Source organism: Aethalodelphis obliquidens, unplaced genomic scaffold (assembly GCF_003676395.1).
Source record: "Aethalodelphis obliquidens isolate GAN/ISIS:26980383/991018 unplaced genomic scaffold, ASM367639v1 scaffold35, whole genome shotgun sequence".
NCBI lineage: Eukaryota > Metazoa > Chordata > Mammalia > Artiodactyla > Delphinidae > Aethalodelphis > Aethalodelphis obliquidens.
The window spans coordinates 14011914-14031544 of record NW_020837979.1 but is presented as its reverse complement, the minus strand read 5'-3'; the positions used below and the strand labels follow the sequence as shown (position 1 = coordinate 14031544).

Below are 19631 nucleotides of genomic sequence, written 5' to 3'. Positions count from 1 at the left end.
GAACATACTTTTTAACCCTGAGTAATCGTAATCCCACCCATGGTTTAGGGAAATCACTTCAATCCTGACTGCAAGCAGTTTGTAAATCATATCCCTTGCACTAAGGAAGTTAAAGGTTTGGTCTCAGTTTGTCTAGCACTGCCTTTTTTGGCCAATACACTGGGCAAAATTCACAGCTCCTTATTACAGCAGCCAGTTCTATACCATCAGCAGTGTTTTAAATTATCTAAGGTTAGGGGCATAAAAACCATTAACGTGAGTAATGTGGAAGGAGTGATAATGTTCACTTCAGAAAATTTAAGCCAATTTTCATCTTTTTGAAAATGTAGAAAGTTTATTTAATGCCTTAAGTTTCCCGTCTATATAAACAGGTGTTAAAGGCTGCAAGTTACATGTTCAGTACATACTACAGTTTGAAAAGGGTTTTTAAACAGTGGTGAGAGAAAAGCTTATTCTAAAATTGTAGAAGGTTCATCAGCCAGAGCTTGGACCATCCTTCCTTAAGCCTAGCAGCCACTTGGCACATGTTCATACCAGCACGTATGAGATCAAGTGGTTCAAACACTTCACTGTGCTCTGCTGTTGCAGACGTGAGGCCCAAGGAATGCTTATACCTGGTTGCCTGGAGGCTTAGAAGTTTAGAAACATTTGGGAGGGAAGGCAAGGTTAAATCTTCTGACCTGCTCTGAAACTTGAGAAGTTCAACTTTGCATGACATTGAAAAACTCCAGAAAAAGTTTCAAGAAGCCTTTAGATCACTGCATTGCTATCTGAAGATAAGTTAACCATCTTGACCAAATGGGATGAGGATGAGTACATGCCTGTAGGCTGGTGAAGTGATACCAGAGAGAGAACTGCTTTGAGGTTCGGTTCAATGTTTATTTACTAGGATGACCCCTGCTTTCAAGGAGTTTGCAGACTAAAGAGAGTGACCTTCAAGGTGGCTTGTCCTCTACCTAGCCGCGGGGTGGAGGTGGGGATTAACCAGCTGAGGGAGGAGAATAGAAGCAAAGGCATGAAACAGCAAGGGGGGAAGTGATTACAGCTGAGAATCAAAAGCATAAAGTGTTAATAGAAGAAAATGTCGTATTTCATGTTTAAGTTGAAAATCATACTTTTCTACAGAGTTTCAAGGGGGATGACACTGGTCAGGGATAGAAGATCTAAATGCTCGGGGTAGGATGCAAAGCCTTCTGGCGAAAAGGACATTAATTACCAGGGCCTGAATACTGAAATCTGAATAACCCAGATTTTCACCAGTGAACAGCTTTTCTTAACCAGTATTAGACTAGCACCTTTCTTCATCCCACCCCAACATTTTCATTTGGAAAACGAGACAGGTTGCAGGAAAGCAGCATCCTTGCCTGTATTAAGAAAGATACTTTTTGCAGGACTTTCCTTCTGAAGTGAAGAGTTTTTTTTTTAACCAAGTAAAAAGGAGGGTGTGGGCAGCAGTTGCGGGAAAGGACATGGTGCCAAGGTGTATCGTGTCGCTGAGATCTGCAAAAGGACTGAAAACCAGTGTTTCCCCCACATCGGTGCAAGATGCCCTGTGGCACAGCCATCACTGACCCACAAAATGCCTTGTATGAATCAGAGGGACTTACTGCCAGGCCCCACTTGGCCTCAGCTGGGTGCCCTTATTCAGCCCCAACCTGCACAACTACATGGCAGCCCTGCTCTGGTCTATCCGTAACTGGATTCCAGTATAAAGGCTGAAAGAACAGAGGTGGTAGAGATGAATTCAATAGGTCCAAGAAGTAGGAGGCAGAATTAATGGGACTTGAAATCTCAAGAAATGTGAGGAAAAGAAGAGTCAAGGCTGATGACTCACAAATGGCTTGGTTAAAAAAAAAAAACAGTTGCCATTCACTAATAAAGGAGACGCAAGTCTGAGTTGGGGATGAATGCAAGTTCTGTTTATGACAGAGTTTGAAAGCTCTGTAGGATATCCAGCTGGAGCTAGCTAGATATACAGGTCTAGGGCACAGGAAAGAAACCTAAGCAGCAGCATCACTGGAAACCATGGAGTAGACATAATCATCCCAAGTGTGAACAGTGAAAAGGCAGCTGCCTAGGAAAGAACCCTGAGACTGGGTGGAGTGGAGCACGCGAAGAGAAGCCTGAAAACAGATGGGATCCTTTATCAAAGTTACTGGGACTGCCAGTCTACTGACGTCTCTGCCCGGAAGACCATGAGCTCCCAAGCAGGGCCTGTTTTTTAGTTTGTTTGTCTTTTTCTTTTTAATTACTCTACGCATTCTAACTTCCTAGCCCAGGGCCAGGCCTTTGAATTTTCACAGAATTGAGGATCCTCCTAAATCACATCCAAACTTTCTACATCCAAAGTCTACAAAGCGACTGTCAACATTCCCTAATCCCTCACCACTGTTCGGTTAAATCTTACTTTACATCACCTCCTGCTCATTAAAGGCTAGAATAATGCTAAATACTAAGCTTATTTGTAGATAAATACCACTACTAATCACCTAAATTTCGTTATTTGTTTAACTCTTGCTATTCTAACTATGCTCGTGACTGCTACTGAAAAACTGGCTGTATAATAGGAACAAAGAAGGAACCAAAATCGCAGTGAAGAGAAAATTATTCTCTGCATTTAAAACCTGATCACCATCCTAATCATACTTTATAATTGGACAAGTTTTAAGCTACATTATTGTCAAGGATTCTGAAAACTACAAGCAGCAGGGTGCAGGACCTTTAAGTCAAACAGACTTGAGGTTCAAACCATCAGTCCACTCCTTATTAGGTATATGTCTTATGAGCAAATTATATTACCTCTCAGCCTCAGTTTCCCCAACCATAAAATAGGGCTTATGGCCGTTAAGGACTAAATGTAATAATGCTGGAACAGTGCTTCACACAGTGCCTAGCATATGGCAAGCACTTGAGAACAGCCAGCTATTATTTTCATCATGGAACATTAAATCTCTTTCACCAAGGAGCCAGTCACTTTAAACCTGATCCTTACCCTTTCATCCTAGAAAGACATTTTCACGTTGTTTTTTAACTCCCCAGACCCCTCAGCCTTGGATTGATAAATCTTATCCTTGCTTTACTTCCTTGGTTCCTCTAATCTATCATCTCTGAATTTATCAGAGCTATGGATAAGGAAGAAAAATGTAAAAAAAATCTGAATTTTTCAGATGTCCACTGCATAGGTAATGGTCTTGTAACGCTGCTCCTATATCTGTACCCAACATCTGGCCTCCCTCAGAACTCTGAGTGGACAGTGTCAGCATTTGGCTCAGAAGGATTAGGATTTGAAGAATCTGTGTTTGAAGGACTCGGCTCCCCAACTGGCTCAAAGGGTCGCAAGTTCGCATAAGTCACCTCTTGGGCCAGCTGCTCCAGGGAAGGGCGGCCTAATACCAGATTTCGAAGTGAGATACAAGTCATCAGAAAGCTGAAAAAGAGGGAAAAAGCCAGCAATCCAAACTCCTGTTTCAACATAGGCATTCTGGCCAAAGCCCTTAGGGGACACCTGGTCCTACCCCCTCACCCAGGCATAAATGAGACTCTCCCCTCAAGCACCCCAACATCCCAGTTGGAAAGGCACCCCACTCCTTATACAGTCTGGTAGAGGACTCCAGGGTGGGGCAGGAATAACCCACAGGGAGGCTGGAGAAAACCTGAGGCAGAACAAGAGGTGGCCATCAGACACCACTTACTCTCCCATTCAATCAGGGAGAGGAGAATGGAGAGGACAAAAGGGAGGAATTTAGCACTGGATTGTCCTTTCCTGGGAAACAGTCCCTACTGTTACCCTCACCAGAGAAAAGTTACTCAGCCTGCAAACATCTAATGGCAAAGACACGTACTGCTGTGGGTAAAACTTACCTGCGGCGAAAGACATAGAGCTTTCGCAGCAAGAAGCGGAGGAGTCGCTCGTGGAAAGGGGCATTTCGCCGGCGTTCGATCTCCTGGAGCCTTTGCTGGCGTCTAAGAAAGGTCTGAACCAGCGGTGTTGGCTCAGGGCCCCCTTTGACTTCCCCTTCCAGCAGAGGTTGCAGCTCTGGAGGCAGAGGCTCTGTTTCTGCCCGAAAGAGGGCAAAAAGAGGAATCACTGAGAGAGAGAGAGCATTCTCTCTCCTAGAACTCCCCTTTCCCCAGCTAGACGCTTCAAGTTCATTCTTTAATGGCTAGATCCTCACTCACAACACTGACTTCTTGTAAAGCGGGCTATCTCAGCCCAAATCTTCATATACTCACCACTTCCATTCTCCACCTTCTCCTTCAATTCTTGCAGGTATGCCAGGTCTTGCTCCAGTGCAAGCTCTGTAGTGTTGACATAGATGTACATGTAGCAGGAAGGACTGGGCGACATTGTATACACCTTATGGTACTCACCAGCAGGCAACTGAAAAGAGGGAAGAAACAGATCTCTTTCACCCTCTAGTCTTTCCCTAGCCAGCCTATGGCCTCCCTACACTGTACACCGTTGCAGACATCTTTTTTCTTGTGTGTTAGAGTCCAAAGGAACTGACCTCTAGAACCCTGAATGAGGCTATTCACAGCCCCCCTGGGGCCCTTGCTTTTTGAGCTCCCACTGCATTATTGTTATGTTAAAGTATTTTGAGTCTGTAATAAAAAAACTCTACTAGTCTAAACTTTTCTACCATTGTTTTATTCTGTCGTTTTTGTTGTTTTTCTAATATTTATTTATTTATTTGGCTGCATCGGGTCTTAGTTGCAGCAAGCGGGACCTTCATTGTGGCACGCAGGCTTCTCTCTAGTTGTGGCGCACGGGCTCCAGGGCGCATGGGCTCAGTAGTTGCGGCACGTGGGCTCTCTAGTTGTGGCGTGGGCTCAGTAGTTGTGGCGCGGGCGGGCTTAGTTGCCCCAACAGCATGTGGGATCTTAGTTCCCCAACCAGGGATGTACCCACGTCCCCTGCATTGGAAGGTGGGTTCTTAACCACTGGACCACCAGGGAAGTGGTGGTCCCTCTACCATTGTTAATTCAAGCAAAATACCTGCATTTTTTCTCCCTCCTGAAGAGTCTGGTTCTTCTGTTCTGCCACCAGCTCCACAGTTACCTCTCCCTGCAGCAGCTGGATGCTAGTGTTGCCCAGGTCTTCACTCACAAAGTTCTCCAGGTGCAGCCCTGTTGGGCAAGAGTTCCCCAACCCACCCCATGGTGGAGTGAACTCAGCCCCAGCCGGAACAGAGAAATCACACCTTCACCAACACCCCCCACCTCGGGTTTCAAAAACCTTCCTCCCACCAGGAGAGGCCCCTCCCCACTCCATCACACGCCATATCCCTGGCCAACAAAGCCAAGAGGGAGACAGCAAAGCCTCCTTGCTCTCCTCCGTACCAGGGAAATCCGCGATGAAGACCACCTCGGTGTGGTTGTCCAGGCTGCTCTTGATTTCCTGTAGTTTGGTTCTCCAGGGAGACAGGTCCATCAGTAGCGGCTGCAGCCAAGGTGTACGCTGGAAGGGGGACCAGGTAGCCTGCACGATGTCCACACGAGGGTCAAAAATCCTTAGGAAAGAAAACCATGTTCTAAGGAGGCCACAGCCACCTATGCACTGGCATTTCCGGTTCTGTTCTTTTCATCACTGTTCCCAGATAGAAGAAACAGGTTTTTCAGAAAGAAGAAATGGCCTACGTCAGCATGTTATTGCCAGTTTGGGACAGAGAAAGGAGGGGAAAGAGATTCTGCAGCACTGGGAAGAGTGGGAGTTAGTGGCCACCTGACAAGAGCTGTGATAACAGCTTCGAAAAGAATAAGTGCATTACCTTTTCTTCAGGATGATGGTGCCCCCTGCTGGAAGCAATCACCTATGCCCACAACCAGGTCAACAGGGACATGCACCCGAGGACAGCCTTTCAAGCAAGACAACACTGGGGAGCATGGGCTATTCATCTTGGCAGAAAGAGCTGGACTTCATTTCTCCCCCTTCTCTGCTCCCCTTGCCCACCTCTGCTGGAAGCGGTCATTGATGGAGACCCAAATATCAAAGTAGATCTGGGGCTCAGTGACATTGTACTTGGGAAGCAGGCGGCTCAGGCAAGTGGCATATTGCTTCAGCATGTCCGCATGATCCTTCCAACGCCGGCTCTGTGTGAATACCTGCCCCAAACCCCCACGTTAGTCCCACCTCATTGTTATGGAGCCTCTGGATAGGTCATGCAATGCCAACGGCACAGAGAGACTCCTGCCTGCTGCCAGTTCTGACAGAGAAACAGCAACAACAACAAAACCACACAAAACTCGCTGGAAGAATTTCTCATTGCTGGGCTAGCGGTACTCACCTTTCCTAAATCTCATCTCAGTTCAGGGAAGTGAACGACATCACCCTATTTCAACCCCCACCAAAGAAGCGCTCCACAGGGCTCCAGAGAAAGGGCAGAGTGGGCCCAAATGTGTTTTATTTCATAATTGTGTTTACGACCAAACCAGACCCCAAAGCTCAAGGGGGCCTCTGAAGGCCAGTAAATCATCAGCATCAGACATCTCACCCCAGGGTTGAGGTAGCCCAGCTCGCCGGTGCGGCCATCACGGTAGGTGATCTTCACGTGCTGGTGGGAGCGGGAGTGCACCATCATGTCCCAGGAATAGCCGTACAGCCCGTTTGTCCAGTTGTTATAGCCCTGAGGAGGCAGGGCAGCGGCAATCAGCTCGACGGTCCTCACGCTGACACCATCCTCCACCAAGAGAGGTCTGCAAGACCAGCCCTGTTCTCTCCCGGTTGCCGTCGCCTCCACCGCTGCCCAAGGTTAACCCCCAGCCCACACGTACCTGGGTGAGGAAATGGGAATAGGGCAGGAAGAGCTGCTCCAGGAGGTAGAGCAGGGTGAAGGCGGCGCCCAGCCGATGGCGCAGCCCTGGCTTCTGACCACCTTTGGCCCGGCTCCTCTTATACACGCAGGAAGCACTGGGCTGGGGGGCAGTCCTGAGGGGCAGCAGTTCTTGCAGCCTTTTCGGGCAGTGAGCCACCAGCTTCCGAGGCCACTCGGGAGAGCAGAAGAGAGGGCTGCTGGCCAGCATGACGTAGGGGAACATACCTAGAAAAGCAGGGAGAAAACCAGCACGTCAGGAGTTTGGCCGGAGGAAAACGTGGGTAATTGTCTCAACCCCCTTCCCCTAGGCAGCCTTTCCCAGGTACTCCACTGATGATGAAAGAAGTTCTCAACTCCAGTCTATTTCTCCCCGGAGAAACTTACTACACAACATACTTGCTGAGCCCGGAAGCCACCAGCCGCCTCCCTGTTTGTTTCCATCTCACAGAGACCGTATCCGGCTCAGCTTGGCGCCCGTCCCTGTCACCACCTCCCACTGCCACACGTGCCGCTGGCTCGTCCCTCCCCTTCACACCTGTGGTTTCCTATTTCCCACCAGAGTACAGGAACTGACCAATGCTGAAGAGCTGGGAATTCATGCAGTGGAAGTAGGACACGAAGAGGAGGCCAATGGATCTTGAGGCATCAAAGAAGAGCAGGAAACCGGCAGAGAGGTCGAGCAGCAGTCCGCACCAGTGCACCACCAGCAGACTAGTCATCTCCTCAGACAATACAAATCTGCGGACACCAGGGTCAAAGGTCAGGCACCAGCACTCACAGAGCACTCACAGCAGATGTACCTCTGCTACGTTGTCCTTGCTGCAGGATCCACCCCAGCAGGTGGGTGGAAGAACTCTGCACAAAGACATCCTCTGGTAGGGTTTTCCAACCCCTCTTCATTTCCACATACTTTAGGTGGCCATCTTTTTTCAACATACCCTATGTAATAAGCAAGAGTGCATCTCCGAGGGCACACTTTGATTGAGCAGTGTGTGTTGTGGCGGGCAGGTTCTTCGTGGAGGTTATACATTGAGAAGAAAACTGTAATAGGGGAACGCTTGGCTAACATCATCATGGTGTCAAACTTTAGGAACTGGGAGATGACAGGAAAGAGGGAAAAGAACAAAGTAAAACAAGAGGAAAGAAGAAATGGGAGGAAGAGTAATGTCAGAGAGGAGCAGCTATGTTTTGGAAAGAGTTGGCAACAATGGTATTGTCGGGGTAAGGGGCGCCGACTGCCCATCTGCTCCGCACGCCGACCAAGGAGTCCCGGCGAGAGGCTGGGGTGGCCACCCGAGGACAGAGGCACCACCACAGCAACTGCTGGGGCCACTGCCTCACTTACCAAGCCACCTAGCCCTGGCGCTTTCCTTTCCTTTACTGCTTTTCCCCTTTGTTTCCGCCCACACTGTAAGTCTCCCAGGGGCAGCTAGGCCTAGATCTTTTGATACCATCAACTCTGCCTTCTGCTGAACAGGGAGATGAGTGGACAGAGGGAAACACGTGCAAATTCAGGCAAAGTGGGAAGAGCAGCCGTGACTGCAGACCTGAGGGAGTCAAGCCCCCCACTCTGCACCTGGGCCACATGAGGCCTCTTGCCCTGCCGCTCACTTGAAGGGACTGAAGAGCCAGTGCCGGGACAGGTATTCCATGGAGTAGCCTTCCACCCAGTCTGCGTCCAGCTTTTTCACGCCCGCAATGAAGTACACAATGAAGATCTGCAAACACAAAACGAATGTTCAAACAAAGTCAGAACCTTGTCCCCTACAGACAGTCACAAATCAGTTCTGATGCCAGTTCACGGCCCAAGGGAGACTAGATCCATTCTTCTATTCACTCATCTCATATATTCACTCACCCGACATCCTACAGATGCCAGGCACAGTACTAGGCACCAAGGAAAGTCATAATGTTACTCTTTCCTCATGAGGATTCTAATCCAGTGGGAACAAAGCTCGACTCTTTCTATGACAAGGTGAAAGACCCCAGAGATTAGGGGGTTGGAAACAAGGGGAAGGCCAGCCCAGCTTTCCAGCAAGAGGGGGAAAAGAGAAGATCCAGGGAGGCAGAGCAGAGCCTAGTCTGGCAGTGGAACAGCCGTGCTGACAATGGCTGCTGAGAACACCTCCCCCTCTCCTGAAATCCTGTACCTGGCCACGCAGCACAGCATAGTTCCAAAGGGGCACGTGGGCGTTCCGCTTCCGGGCATTCAGCAGGCCGTCCACAGACCTGCAGTGAGGGGGAGAAGGATAGAGGACAGCTTTTTAGTCCAGTCCCATTTCTACCTTGGGACTGGTAGAAATGCTTTTTAAGTGTAATGCTCTCTCTATCCCAGGATGTCTCCCACACCTTCTCTGGTCCTCTGGGCTATTCTGAGGTCCTTTAGAATTATATGAGCATACTGCAACAACGACTATTTTAAGTCACAACAGAAATATTACTAGTGAGTTATAACAACGGAAAGTTCAGTGTTTACCATTCGTTTAGTTAGCAAATTAGTTTCTCCTAAAGAAATAGATTGGGAACAAGACTAAAATGCTAGAATATGGCTGAATATGAAAAAGAACGAATTTGAGGCAACGTTTGAAAAGCTAATGGTGTATGAAAATATATATAGTGCATTTAAAAACAAGTTTCAATTTCTAAGACAAACTGACACTTCATAGACCTGGATGCTAGGATCTAGTGCCAGAGAGTACCTGCTAACAGCTCACCTAGGCTAAGAACTGATAAAACCAGGCTCCTAAGATTAGATGTATTCTGGGGAGGCAGAAGCAAAGTACGTTTTCAAGAAGACACAGAATGAGCAGAGAAGCCAGGAAAGGGGCAGCTTACACTTGTGGTCAAGAGCATGGGAGCCTGTAGTTAAGGAGACCTGGAGTCCCACTTACGCCTCTTACATGCTATGTGACCCTAGACAAGTCCTTTACTTCTCTAAGCCTTAGTTTCTTCATCTATAAAATGGGAACAGCACTATGGACCTCACGGGGTTATAATGTGGAAAAATTAAAAGTGTTTAGCATAGTGCCTGGCACGTGGAAAGCCTTCAGTAAGTGATGGATATTTTTTCAAACTGGGTAAAAGTCATAAAAATGAGACTTTTCAGGAGTATTCTGTCAAAAGTGCCTCTTCGTGATGACAGCTGGCCACTCTGAATGAATGTAAAGGTTTACAAAAGGAGTATCTGCATGTGTGTGTTGATGAAAGAAGTTTAATTAATGACTGATAAATCACCAACAAATCCAATGTTTGAGATTTTTTTCCCCCTATACTCATGTTACTGACAGCTCATACTCGCTTTTCACTTAATAATGGGAGAACCCGTAAAGGTCATCTGCCCTGCCACCCTGCCTCCAAATCCCTTCTCCATCTCCCCTGAGAGATGGTCACCTGAGCCAGAGGTCGAGGAGGGTTACCTCCTCCCGGGACAGCACTGCTCAGCAGCCCTGGTGGGCCCTCTCCTTCTGACATGACTCTGCCCCACAGCAACTTCTACTCTTGGCTCTAACTCTGCCCCTCTGGGCTCACACAGAGAAAGTCTGCTCCCTCTTCCACATGACCACCCTTGTAGTATCTGAAAACAGCTATGTCTGGCTTTAGTCTTCTCTTCTTCTCTCTAAGAGGATTACAGGAAGTGGATAGATCAAGGCACCTGGGGAGATAGGGAAAGAGTGAAGGGGTGGGAATGGAGCCATTTTGCTTTTTTGTCACCCCAAGAGCCCCAACCTCACGGACCCTTCCCTCTCCCAAATCCATCCAAATCAAAGTGTCACCCTGTAACCACACTCTGCAACGCATGTCTGAAAATACGTTTGCTGGGACAAATTCTAGGACCTCACCGGGCCCCTATCTCTGGTAACCATCCTGACGCAGCCAACCCCTGCCTCTTTTCCCCAGACTCATACCAGTAGCGGTTTGCATCCATGAACGTCAGCTGAAAGGCCAACAAACCATACAGATAGGAGTGGTTGTTCCACGATGTCTTGTCCAGAAGAAACACATACCAATATGGCAGCAGGAATAACACACAGCTTATCCGGTAGCGCAGGCCCAGCATCATGCCCAGTGCCCCTGGGATTTGTGGGGGAGAGGATTAAGAGGTCAGAGGGGCACTACAGGCCCAGCTCCCCTGGGACAGGCTGTGGGTAGGATTAGGAAAGGTCATCAGACATTTTATAACCAAGTGAAAATAAATTTCAATTAAATGTTATTTCAACATTTTAAACAGAGTTACGGGGTCACAGCTCAGATGACACACAGGTCAGCAGGATGAAATTATAAGTCACGGAGGAAGTGAAATAAGAAACCCAAGACCTTGGTCATTCACCAGCATGCTTTGTATTTCTGGGTTTTGGGTAGGCCAGTCAATACTCCCATCTCTCCTCAGTTTCCCTCACCCAGAAACATGATGGTGTAGACCAGATACATCCAGTCAAGTGGCAGTGGCTGCAGGGCGTCCAGCAACGGGAAGCGGCACACCTCCAGCCCATCCAGGTATCTTCGGTCCAGGGAGCTGAGCCCCCGCTCCTGGGGAATGTCCAGCAGCATCATCAGCCCTGAGAAGGCAGAGGGGGAGGGGGCCGTTAGGCCTTAGCAAAGCGAGCCCTGGAACACGCTGGAATACAGTCGAGCACGCGCAGCTCCAGGGTCAGACTTCTTTCCAAACCCCGGAAAGAATTCATTCAACAATAACCACAGAGCGCCTACTCTGTGCTAGGCATTATGCCAGTTGTGTGATCTCAGACAGCCACTGCACCTCACCGAGCCAATTCCCCATTTGTGAAAGGGGGCTCATAATATTTTGCAGGGTTTCAGAGAAGATTAAATGAAAGAAGTGTACAAAATGCGATCAAAGCTGTTCAGATTTGATAGTAATATTTGTAAAGGTCTGCCCCACTGGCTAGAGAAAGTGCTCTGGGGTGGTGCTCCTCAACCTCTTTTACTTTCTGGCACACCTGGCAGAGCAGTGTCTGGCCAGCACACTGGGGCAAAGAGAAGGGGTACTCAGGCCAGGAAGGCATCTCCAGTTAAGGCAAGATTTCTCAACCCCAGGACTATTCAGTTTGGCCTGGTTAATTATTTGCTGGGAGGGCTACCGTGTGGTTCATAGGTCATGCAGCAGCATCCCTGGCTTCTGTGTAGATGCCAGTAACCACCTATTCCCCTTCCCTCCCACCCCCAAGATGTGACAAATACAAATGTCTACAGACATTGCCAAATGTCCCCTGGAGAGCAAACTCACTCCCCGTTGAGAAGCACAGGGAGTAATATCTCAGCATATCTGTAACCCATTCCAAACATACACGCTGTGGCCTATGAGTTAGAAAGATCTGGATTAGGGAGTCACGGCCTAAATGTCTGCCCTGTCACCTCTGCCATTTCTCTAAAGTCTAGTCCTTAGCATACTTACTGGGCAACTTCATGCCACAAATAAAATGGGTTCCTGTTCCTCTACCTCTATATTTCCTATAGCCTCAGACCAAAGCATTTCTGGTCTCCAAACCCTAATCGGAGACAAAACTGGGTCACAACGACCTCTTCCAGGATATCAGTAACTTCAGCTCTTAGGAAAAGGAAGGTAAGTCCACTAAGCAAGTAAGTATCCAAGAAATGGACAAGGGACGATTGTCATTTTCCCATCCCCAACCACGCTGGCCCCTCCCAGAAACTGGACTTACCAAAGAGAAAACGGAAGACTGCCAGGCTTGCAGGATCTGTTGGTCTATTCAGCAGGGTCACCAGCTTTCCCCAGCTGGACACATCTGTCCACTCAAAACCCAAGAGCTTCCCCATTCGGCTGCCCTGACGGCGCCCTGAGGTCTGTCCAGCCTTATCTTTCTGTACTTTATCTGCAACCGATAAATGGAGAAAGTTGTGGGTGCGCGTATGGGAATGGAGATGCTTTAACATAGGCTCCTCCTCAAATCACAGAAATCACAGGCCCAGGTCTTCTGCCTACCTGGATTCTTCCACTGATCTCTGACTACCCGAAACATCCCTGCAGTGCAGCCCCTCCTCCAGGATCCCCCAATGCCCCAGAACCTTTCTCAGACAGCAGCCCTCTAGCCGCAAAGCGTCCTGAATGTCATCACTACCCCGAAGCCGAAGACTGCAATCTCTCTCTACGGCTCCTTCCCATCGGAGGCTCCCTTCCCCAGGTCCCACAGGGAAGCCCTCCGGCCCCCACCCTTCTGAAACCCGCGCCCCTCTCTATCCGCCACAAGGCGGGGCTCTGACCCTACCTGAGTCGGGCGGGGACAGCGCAGACCGAGCAGACACCGCCATGGCCTCGGGGAGGTAGGTCGGCCACAGAGACAGCGTCCGAGTAGGTGGCGTCGCGAGGGAAAACTCCCCTAAGTCCCGCCTCCCCTACACAGCAGCACCCCCGAGGCCGGCCGGAAAGTGCCGGGACTGTCGTGAAGAGCCCTAGTCGGCCGCGCCGGGCTCCCTGCTTGGCGGCAGAGGGCGGAGCGAGGAGCCTTGGGGCGGGGCGAAGCGGCCGCGAAGGGGCGTGGTCAGGCCCCGGCCTCCCCGGTGACCCAGGAGGAGGGAAGATGTCACCGGGCCTGCTTCTCTTCCACCGAATGACCAGTCTCTTCCCTGAGGCCTCCCGATCCCTCTCCGCGCTTTCAACCTAAGAAGACTCCGAGATCCCGCAGCTTCCCTGGGTCACTCCCCGCACCCATTAGGCCTCTCCAGACGTGAGCAGCGAGGGCGCAAATGTCAGACTCTTCCCAGAGAGGTTCCCGCCGAATTAGGACGCACCTGGAAGGGCTGCCCCGGTCTAGAGACTGTGTGCAAGTTTCTTTATTCTCTCTTCCAGTACCTGCCATGAACCAGAGGTTTGAAAGCAGCAGGGGAAACCGGAACAACATAGCTGCAGAGGGTATGCAGAGTAGGGGCAATGAATAGAGTGGTCGATCAAGGAAAGTCTTAAGAGAGGTGAGTCTTGAACAGCGTTGTAACATCTAATTCTCTGCACTGGGATTGACCAGCAGGATCAGAGGAAGGCATCTTAGACCAGGGGTTCTCACATTTTTTAGTCTCAGAACCCCTCTACACTGATACACACGTTATGGAGAACCCTAAAGAGCTTTTGTTTATAATGGGTTATATTTTCCCATATTTACCGTATTGGAAATTTACACTGAGAAATGTTTAAAATATGTATTGATTCACTAAAAGAAAAAAGTAATAAACCTATTACATGTTTATATAAATAACCTTTTTAAGAAAACGTATATTTTCCATACCAAGAAAATACATGAGAATAGTATTCTTTTACATGCAAATCTCTCTGATGTTTGGCTTCATTGAAGAAAGCTGGATTCTCGTATCTGCTTCTGCATTCCATCTGTTGTGAAATGGTGTTGATTGAAGTATGTGAAGGAAACCTGGCCTTACCGATACTTAGTTGGAGAAAAGAGAAGCATTTTATTATTATTATTATTATTATTTTTTTGCGGTACGCGGGCCTCTCACTGCTGTGGCCTCTCCCGCTGCGGAGCACAGGCTCCGGACGCGCAGGCTCAGCAGCCATGGCTCACGGGCCCAGCCGCTCCGCGGCATGTGGGATCTTCTCGGACCGGGGCACGAACCCGCGTCCTCTGCATCAGCAGTCGGACTCTCAACCACTGCGCCACCAGGGAAGCCCAAGAGAAGCGTTTTAATAGCCTGTTTAGATAACTGGATATTCTTTTGTACCACACCCAAACTTACAAGTAGTCGTTTTTTAAAGGTTAGTCAGATGTGAAATTGAAAATCATATAATGAACTTTATGCTCTATTACATTAAAATCATTGGTATATCTTGCGCTTTGAATGGACCTTTTACTCACGCATGATTTTGTAAAATATGCATGGTCATTTGGAAAACATTGCTTCACTGAGTTACACAGCTCTTTTAAATGCAGAGCCTCTTAATGTGGAGCAACAGGAACTCTGCTTCCATTACTCGTGGGACTGCAAAATGGTACAGCCACATTGGAAGACAGTTTTGGCATTTTCTTACAAGACTCCACATACTCTTACCATATGATCCAGCAATTGTGCTCCTTGGTTATTTACCCAAATGAGTTGAAAACTGATGCCCACACAAAACCTGCACGTGAATGTACAGCAGCATTATTTATAATTGCCCAAACTTGAAAGCAACCAAAATGTCCTTCAATAGGTGAATGGGTAAAATAAACTAGCACATCCATATGATGGAATATTCAGTGATAAAATGAAATGAGCTATTAAGCCACAAAAAGACATGAAGGAAGTTTAAGTGCATATTGCTAACTGAAAGAAACCAATCTGAAATGGCTACATACCGTGTGATAACCTGGAAAAGGCAAAACTATGGAGGTAGCAAAAAGATTGGTGGTTGCCAGGCATTGGGGGGGAGGAAGGGAGAGAAGAATGTAGCGCAGAGGATTTTTAGAAGGGTGAAACCGTTCTGTATGATACTCTAATGGTGTCGTGGTGAGTTCATGTCATTATATATTTGTCAAAACCCATAGAATGTATAATATAAAGAATGAACCCTAATGTGAACCATGATTATAGTTATAATATATGGTTATTAATATAACTATATAGTTAATAGTTATAATATCACTATTAGCTTATCAGTTGTAACAAATATACTGCACTAATACAAGATGTTAGTAATAGGAGAAACAGGGAGAGCATGAGGGGTGTATGGGAACTGTCCGTACTACTCAAAAAAATAAAGTCTATTAATTTGAAAACAAACAAAGGTGATTTGAGCTCACAGTTTAATTGCGCAAGTGCTTTTTCTTAGAAACTATGAAACATCGTATTTGGGTATGCAGAAGCATTGTATGTATATTTCCCATTTCTTCACACAAAATAGTAAAAAGATCTGTATTCCAGTGTCAAGAGTTTATAAAATTATTAATTTGTACTTCTTCATTAAGGATGTTCTTAATTGACACTGGCATGTTATTTTCTATTTTTACTTTTTTTTTAGGCTGCACACTGGCATTTTTTTAAAATTGCAAACGCATGGCAGGAAGGAATGCAATGACTACTACAATTCGGTGCCACTGTCTCACTCCTGCTAAGTTGCCAGCAGTTTTGCCACCATTGCTTTTTGCATCATCAGTGCAAATGTCAACACAGTTAAAAAGGCAAATAACATCTCAGTATTATTATAGTAGTTTTGTCCCTAAGGACTCCAGGGGTTCATGGACCATGTGCTGACAACCACTATCCTAAAGGGAAAAGGCGGCAGGGGTAGATGGAAAAGTAGAGGTTATTGGGCACAGTTGTGTTTGGCAGGTGGAATTACTGGGCTAACAAGTGTTCCTGCTGTTGAGGGTCTGGCCCACTTCTAGGTCATCCTAATAGGCAAGGGGGGCCAAGTCACTTTGGAAGCCATAGATCTATTTAGGGGATGGATCTCTCAATCCACTGTCAAATCCCAGTCCAAATGAATACAGTGTGGGTTGGGAAGTTTGGGCTAGATCTTCCAGGATCACTGAAAATTAGATGGTTCCATTAAGTTCAGTGTTGATGGTCTGTTACGTGCCGAGAACTGGACAAGTTACAGAGGAGGAAACAGAAATGATTAAGTTGTGGCCTCTGTCCTATAGAAGTATAATAATAAAAATATATAGAAATAATAAAATAATAATAGAATGTAGGAAGTCATAAGTATTAAGTGAGGTTCAAAGTGCTATGGGAGCACTGAGGAAGAAATGAATTATGACTGGAGAAATCAGGAAAGTTTTTTTGAAAACTTGGGCCTTAAAGGATGAGTAAAATTTTGAGAGGAGAGAGGGAAATCAAAAGTTCTCAATAGTCTTGGGTGAACTGAGAGCATTCTGTGTAAGAGAACTACAGCTAGTAAATGAGCTGTGCTAACTCTTCACCTTTCCATCCCATGATTTTAACTTGTTTTTGTTCAAGGCGTTGATTTCCAGTTTATCCTTTCAGGACCAACATACAGAGACTCATGGCATCAGACATTCATTTATCCATAAAATAGTCCAAAATTTACAAAAGGAATTTCTTCATGGTTCTTTTGTAATAAAAATTCTCTTTCTGTCTGCACTGTGGAGAAAGAAGCCCTCTTTCAGATCTCTCAATTCAATACCCTAAACATTTAGTGACTGCCTACTACGTGCAGGATATATGTTATTTTCTACGAGGGGTACCAAAGTAAAAACACAGCCCCTGCCTTCACAGAGCTTAGAGTCTCAGAGGAGTCAAATGTGTACGTAGTTAATGGCAAAGCATATTATAGGCTCTGTAAAAGATACAGTGTGATGGCGATCAGAAGAGGAAGACTTTAACTTCAGTGGGGAAATCTGGAAGACTTCATGGAAGCAATGTCTCAAATATGAATAGACTTGCCATAGGCAGTGATGAATGAAGGAGGATAGTCACTCATCATGAGACAAGTCCACTCGAGCAAAGGTATAAAAGGGGATGATGTGTTATGGGAAGGGCAGGTAATTTAGTATGACTGGGGGGCTGGGAGGTGAGTCTCATGAGAGATAAGCTTCAAAAAGCAGGTTGACAGCAATCTTGGAACGCTAAGGAGTTTGGGCTCTACTCTGGAGGTGCAGCATACTCGAGTCAGTGTTTTGGGAAGATAACAAGTAACCCCAGGAGGAATGGATGGGAAAAGAAAGGTCAGTTTGGAGGTGGCTGGAATTGTTCAGAGAAGAGATGATGCCCGGCATTACCTAGGAAGCACAAGCTGATATGGAAAGGAGGGGGTGGATTTGAGAGACATGACCAAGACTTAGTGATGTCCCGTTGTGTGTGTAGGATGGCTTAGCGGTTCCTAACTTGGGACACTGATAGAATGGGAGTACTATCCAGGAGGAGGAACATGGGGAAAAAATAAAGGGTTTGGGTTGGCTGTCGGATGTGTCTGTGGACTGACCAGGGTATTGGAGGGGAAGCAGTGGCAATTGACAGAGATGTACAGATTTGGGGATCATCCATAAATGGCTGTTGAAACCGTAAAGGCATTGATTGCACTTCCAGAGGGAGAGCGGGGTTTCTCAACCTCGGCCGTATTGACATTTGGTCTGCATATTCTTTGTCGTTGGGGGGATGGGTGAGGTGGGGGGAGGGGCTGTTCTTGGCATTGTAGGAAGTTTAGCATCTTTGGCCTCTACCCACTAGATGCCAGTAGCACACCTCCGCCACTAGTTGTGTCAAACAAAAATATCTCCAGACATTGTCAAATATCCCCTGGAGGGCAAAATCAACCCCATAGAGAACCGATTGCTCTAGGAGAGAGTGCTGGAGTCAAGAGATGGCCAAGGGCAGAACCTTTGGGTTCTAAGGTCACGGTAAGAAAGGAAGAGCACACTGGGAAAGATGGGGGTGACTGTGTCACAGATGGGGTGGCCAGTGGTGTAACAGTCTATAAAGAGGGTTTTGGAGACAAAAGAGGCCTAGGCAGTGGGGAGAGCTTTATGATCTTTCAGGGAGCAATTCCAACTGAGCCTCCCGAACGTGCTTTCTTCTTGTTCGCTAGCCTTTTCCCTGAGAGGTACAGGAGTCAACTGCCCCTTTGGGCCATAAATGAGACTGGGATATATGCCAGTGTACCACAGAGTTTGCCTGGTTGCTTTGCAGGATGTTCATATTCCTTTTCCCCTATTTTCTCATTCCATTTGTTCTATTAGTCTCCTTTTTCATTTGTAATGTGCTTTAGCAGAAATATATACCCATACCATTTAATCCTGATAATAACCCCGCAAAATAGCTTTCATTCTTATTCCCATTTTGCAGATGAGGAAACCAAAACTCCCAGAGGGAACCTTGCCTAAGACAGCACAACCAGGGAGCCATAGAGCTGATGCCCAAATCTTCTGATCATGCAGGGACTGAGGACACTCTTCATCACACCCCAATTGCTTCTTTGGTTGCAACTCCTACCATGTAGCATCTCTTCCTTACAAAGTGACTGACACTCCCCTTCTCCTGGGATAGAGCCTTCCTTGACTGTAAAGGAATCAGTGACTTTTGTTCTCTTGTTCCCTGACCACAGCACCATTTCTGCTCATAGAGTATTGTTTGGTGCCTTACTGAATGTCTCACCTTGTGAGGGTGTTAGCCAGATGGTCTTTTTTCCTTCTTCATTTTCTTCTTTTTTTTGGCCATGCCTTGCGGCTTGTGGGATCTCTGTTCCCTAACCAGGGTTTGAACCTGGGCCACAGTAGTGAAAGCCCAGAATCCTAACCACTAGGCCAACAGGGAACTTCCCAGATGGTCTTCTGACAAAGGGTAACATTGTAATGTTTGTACAGGTGAGGCCAAGCCTGCGGCAATTCTGTATGGTGAAGCTGAGGACAGACAGGTCACAGGCCCAACTGTGGGCACTTCGGAATCTCCCTGATGGTTGCTGGGTCTAGGCCAAGGGTCATCTCCCTCAGGGACACCCGTGTATGTCCAAGGCTTGCAGTGGCATACCAGACCCCAGTAACTCCTCAGCTGTTGGAACTCTCCTTCCCTCCCTGGGAATCCTCTGTCATTTCCTCCTGCTCCCCACAAACTTCCTACTCTGACCCTTTGTTTCTTGGCACCCCTCATGTTCTCTTAACCACCAATTCACTTAGCATCTGGAATTCTTAGTAATAGTAATCACAAAAGCCACCATTTACTGAGGGTTTTTAAAGTACCAGGCATAGACAATGGAGGTAACTGAGGCTTAGAGATGTTACATAAATCTGTCCAACGTCACATAAATATTAAGGTACAGATCAGCATATCTAATAGAAATGTAATTTGAGCCACGTTGGTAATTAAAATTTTCTATTAGCCAAATTAAAAGAGAAAAGAAAC

General features: G+C 47.1%; 1 protein-coding gene and 1 long non-coding RNA gene across 4 annotated transcripts; one reads left to right on the top strand and one right to left on the bottom strand.

Moving 5' to 3' along the window:
- Nucleotides 1-312: 312 nt before the first annotated feature.
- On the bottom strand, nucleotides 313-13158 carry GGCX (gamma-glutamyl carboxylase). Of its 2 annotated transcripts, XM_027129189.1 has the most exons (15): nucleotides 13055-13158; nucleotides 12491-12661; nucleotides 11210-11368; nucleotides 10718-10883; nucleotides 8963-9041; nucleotides 8424-8530; nucleotides 7387-7550; nucleotides 6772-7037; nucleotides 6492-6623; nucleotides 5951-6102; nucleotides 5341-5510; nucleotides 4997-5127; nucleotides 4234-4381; nucleotides 3862-4057; nucleotides 313-3427 (listed from the first exon to the last, which is right to left on the bottom strand). In XM_027129189.1, exons 1-15 carry the CDS (start codon nucleotides 13095-13097, stop codon nucleotides 3235-3237), a joined length of 2277 nt encoding a protein of 758 aa, XP_026984990.1. In that variant the 5' UTR covers nucleotides 13098-13158; the 3' UTR covers nucleotides 313-3234. The 2 variants fall into 2 exon arrangements, with proteins under 2 accessions (XP_026984990.1, XP_026984991.1); XM_027129190.1 differs by lacking the exons at nucleotides 313-3427; nucleotides 3862-4057; nucleotides 4234-4381; nucleotides 4997-5127; nucleotides 5951-6102 and having other exon boundaries at nucleotides 5398-5510.
- A 149-nt stretch (nucleotides 13159-13307) lies between these two features.
- LOC113632178 (uncharacterized) lies at nucleotides 13308-19631 on the top strand. Of its 2 annotated transcripts, XR_003437714.1 has the most exons (3): nucleotides 13308-13754; nucleotides 15793-17243; nucleotides 18579-19631. It is a non-coding gene; the product is annotated as an uncharacterized LOC113632178 (long non-coding RNA). The 2 variants fall into 2 exon arrangements; XR_003437715.1 differs by lacking the exons at nucleotides 15793-17243; nucleotides 18579-19631 and adding an exon at nucleotides 14132-14231 and having other exon boundaries at nucleotides 13310-13754.